The sequence below is a fragment of the Gavialis gangeticus genome, unplaced genomic scaffold, assembly GCF_001723915.1.
Source record: "Gavialis gangeticus isolate Ggan-Ray unplaced genomic scaffold, GavGan_comp1, whole genome shotgun sequence".
Classification (NCBI taxonomy): domain Eukaryota; kingdom Metazoa; phylum Chordata; order Crocodylia; family Gavialidae; genus Gavialis; species Gavialis gangeticus.
The window spans coordinates 91,832,824-91,835,190 of NW_017729034.1; the positions used below are offsets into that span (position 1 = coordinate 91,832,824).

At 45.1% G+C, this 2,367-nt stretch overlaps 1 protein-coding gene across 1 annotated transcript in view; it reads left to right on the plus strand.

Annotated features, from left to right (window-relative positions):
* The window catches only part of REPS1 (RALBP1 associated Eps domain containing 1), a 118,194-nt gene that overhangs the window by 103,169 nt on the left and 12,658 nt on the right, over positions 1-2,367 (plus strand). The window contains exon 14 of the mRNA XM_019526948.1: positions 1,813-1,931. Within this exon, the coding sequence (XP_019382493.1) occupies positions 1,813-1,931 (119 nt within the window). The remainder of the gene's footprint in view (positions 1-1,812; positions 1,932-2,367) is intronic.

Sequence of the window (2,367 nt, forward strand, 5' to 3'; positions counted from 1 at the left end):
TGGGGCACGGGGTGGAGCCACAAGTGGCTCGTCTGGGGGGGGGGGGGGCTCCTGCCACTGTGCACCCCTGGGGGAGGATGGAGGGCAAGTGCCCCCACCCCACATCTGGATCTGTGTGCTTGGGACCGGGGGCAGCTCCAGGCTCTTCTTGGTGGTGGGGGTTAGACCAGGGCTAAGTGGAGGGGGGAGCTATGGGGTGGGCTACAGCCACCCCAAAACCATAACCCCCCCCTTCCCAGTGCTGCTGCTGCCCACCCCAAGTATAGCCCTAGCCCAGCCCCTTGCTGGGAAGAGGCTGGCACAGCCCCTAGCCCCGAGTCTGCATTGGGCAGCCTGCCTCCAACCCACACACAAATTCAGAGGGCACATGCTCCCCATACTGCCCCAGGAATGCACACAGCAGTGGAAACTCCCCCCTGCTCCCTGACAAGACACTCATGGCTCCATCCCACGCCACGCCCTGCCCTGGCTGGGCAGCGCCTGCCTCAGCCTCACTTCCTCCGTCACTGCGGGGACCTTGATCTGCCACCCCACCCCGATTTCCCTGCCCCCTAACCAATTTACCAGCTGGACACTGCTCTCCAAGCTGCTGGGCTTGCATATTGGCAATTTGATCGGTATCAGCCAATATGGCTTGTTAATAATCGGCCATTGGTATCAGCCCAGAAATCTTTATTGATGCACCCCTACCCAATACACAATGGATCCAGATTACAGCAGTGGCTCAGGCCACAAGTCAGGGGTGCTAGAGCATGCCTCCCTGCTCAGCTGGAGCAGACAGCGTGGGCCAAGACTATCCTGCCCACCCTGTGAGAGGGGCAGTTTGTGGGGGAGGTGCAAAGCATCCTGGGATGCTGGGGGACTGAGAGTTCACTTGAATCTGGAGGGGGTCTGGGACAGAAGTTCAATCAACCTATTTAACCTAAATCAGTTAAGTTTGATACTACATCCATCCAGGTTTATCTTAAACCAGTTTCAACCATTTTGAAAGTGGTTTATGTGCACTGAACTTCTTTTATGTTAGATTTGAACCAGTTTCTGATCAGTTATACGGGTTTGTGTGTAATGTCCGTCCCCTAGCCTTAGAAAAATCTTTTCTGTCTATGGCTGCAGTTATGTTGAAGAAATTCAGTTAGTATTCATTATCAAATATGTTTGTCAATATATTGGCCTATTTAGGAAGTAAGGTTTAAAGTCTCTGCAAGTTGCTTTTTATTAAATGACTGTATTAAATGCATTCTAGATAATAGCTGTCATTCAGATAGTGTGACACTTAATCTCCAAGGCCTCGTTCTGAATTTGAGCTTATTGTAGTTGCATTGGATTTTTCATTAGATGGTGATCCTTCACAAGTACATAAGGAATCTGTCTCAGGATTTTAAAACAAATGTGTCAGGTGTTGAATCACTCAAATGTAGAAGCTAGCAGCTTGGGGCTTCCTTATTTTGTTTAGCCTGAAGGCTTGCAATCAGAAATTCCTGATGGTCTTTAATATTGTCCCACCTAAATTCATCACCGTGATTACCAGTCTAGAGCCTTTCCTTGATTATCCGAAACCATAGGCTTCACCAAATAAATTACAGGAGACCGGATGAAAGTGTAATTTAAAGGGAAAATTGGATTTGGGGAAAAAGATGGGGAAAGTATAAAAAAATAAGACATTTGACTATAACAAAATTTACTTTCTCTTAAAAAAAAATAAATTTGCCTGGTAGAAGGGGCTGAAGGCTACTGAAACAAAACATCTTCATGTGGAAATTTAATTTTCTGTAGTTCTGGCTGTGCTCTTATGAAAATGTTTGTGCTTTGCAGGTCACATTCAGGAACATCTCCAGATAACGCTGCACCACCTCCACCCCCTCCCAGGCCTCATCCTTCGCATTCTCGATCATCTTCTTTAGATATGAATAGGTCATTCACAGTTACCCCGGGTAGGTCCTTATCAGTTCTCCTGTTTATCTTCTGTTCAATACATGTATACCTTAAACACCGGTGAATCTATTTTAAAAGTAGTGCTTTTAAATTGAAGAGCTAAAAGTGTTAAATTGTCATTATCCTTTGTATTAAATAAAATTGTGGCATATAAAGAGCAGTATAGTTCAGTGGATAAACATGGGAATTGGATCTAGTCATCTAGTTAAGTGCTGCATGTTTCAGTAACTTAAAAATTGAAAAAGGAGTTCTTGATAGATGCAGACCCATGAGAAGAGGCAATGAGATGCATAGCTTCCGAGTCAATGGTACAGCTAGCAGAAAAAAATGGTGTTTATAATACTGCAGAGCCAGTCAGTGCCTTCCAGCTTAGGATTTCAAATCACTGTGTAAAGTTGTTTAAATTCTTTTTTTTTTTTTTTTCTTTTTTTTTTT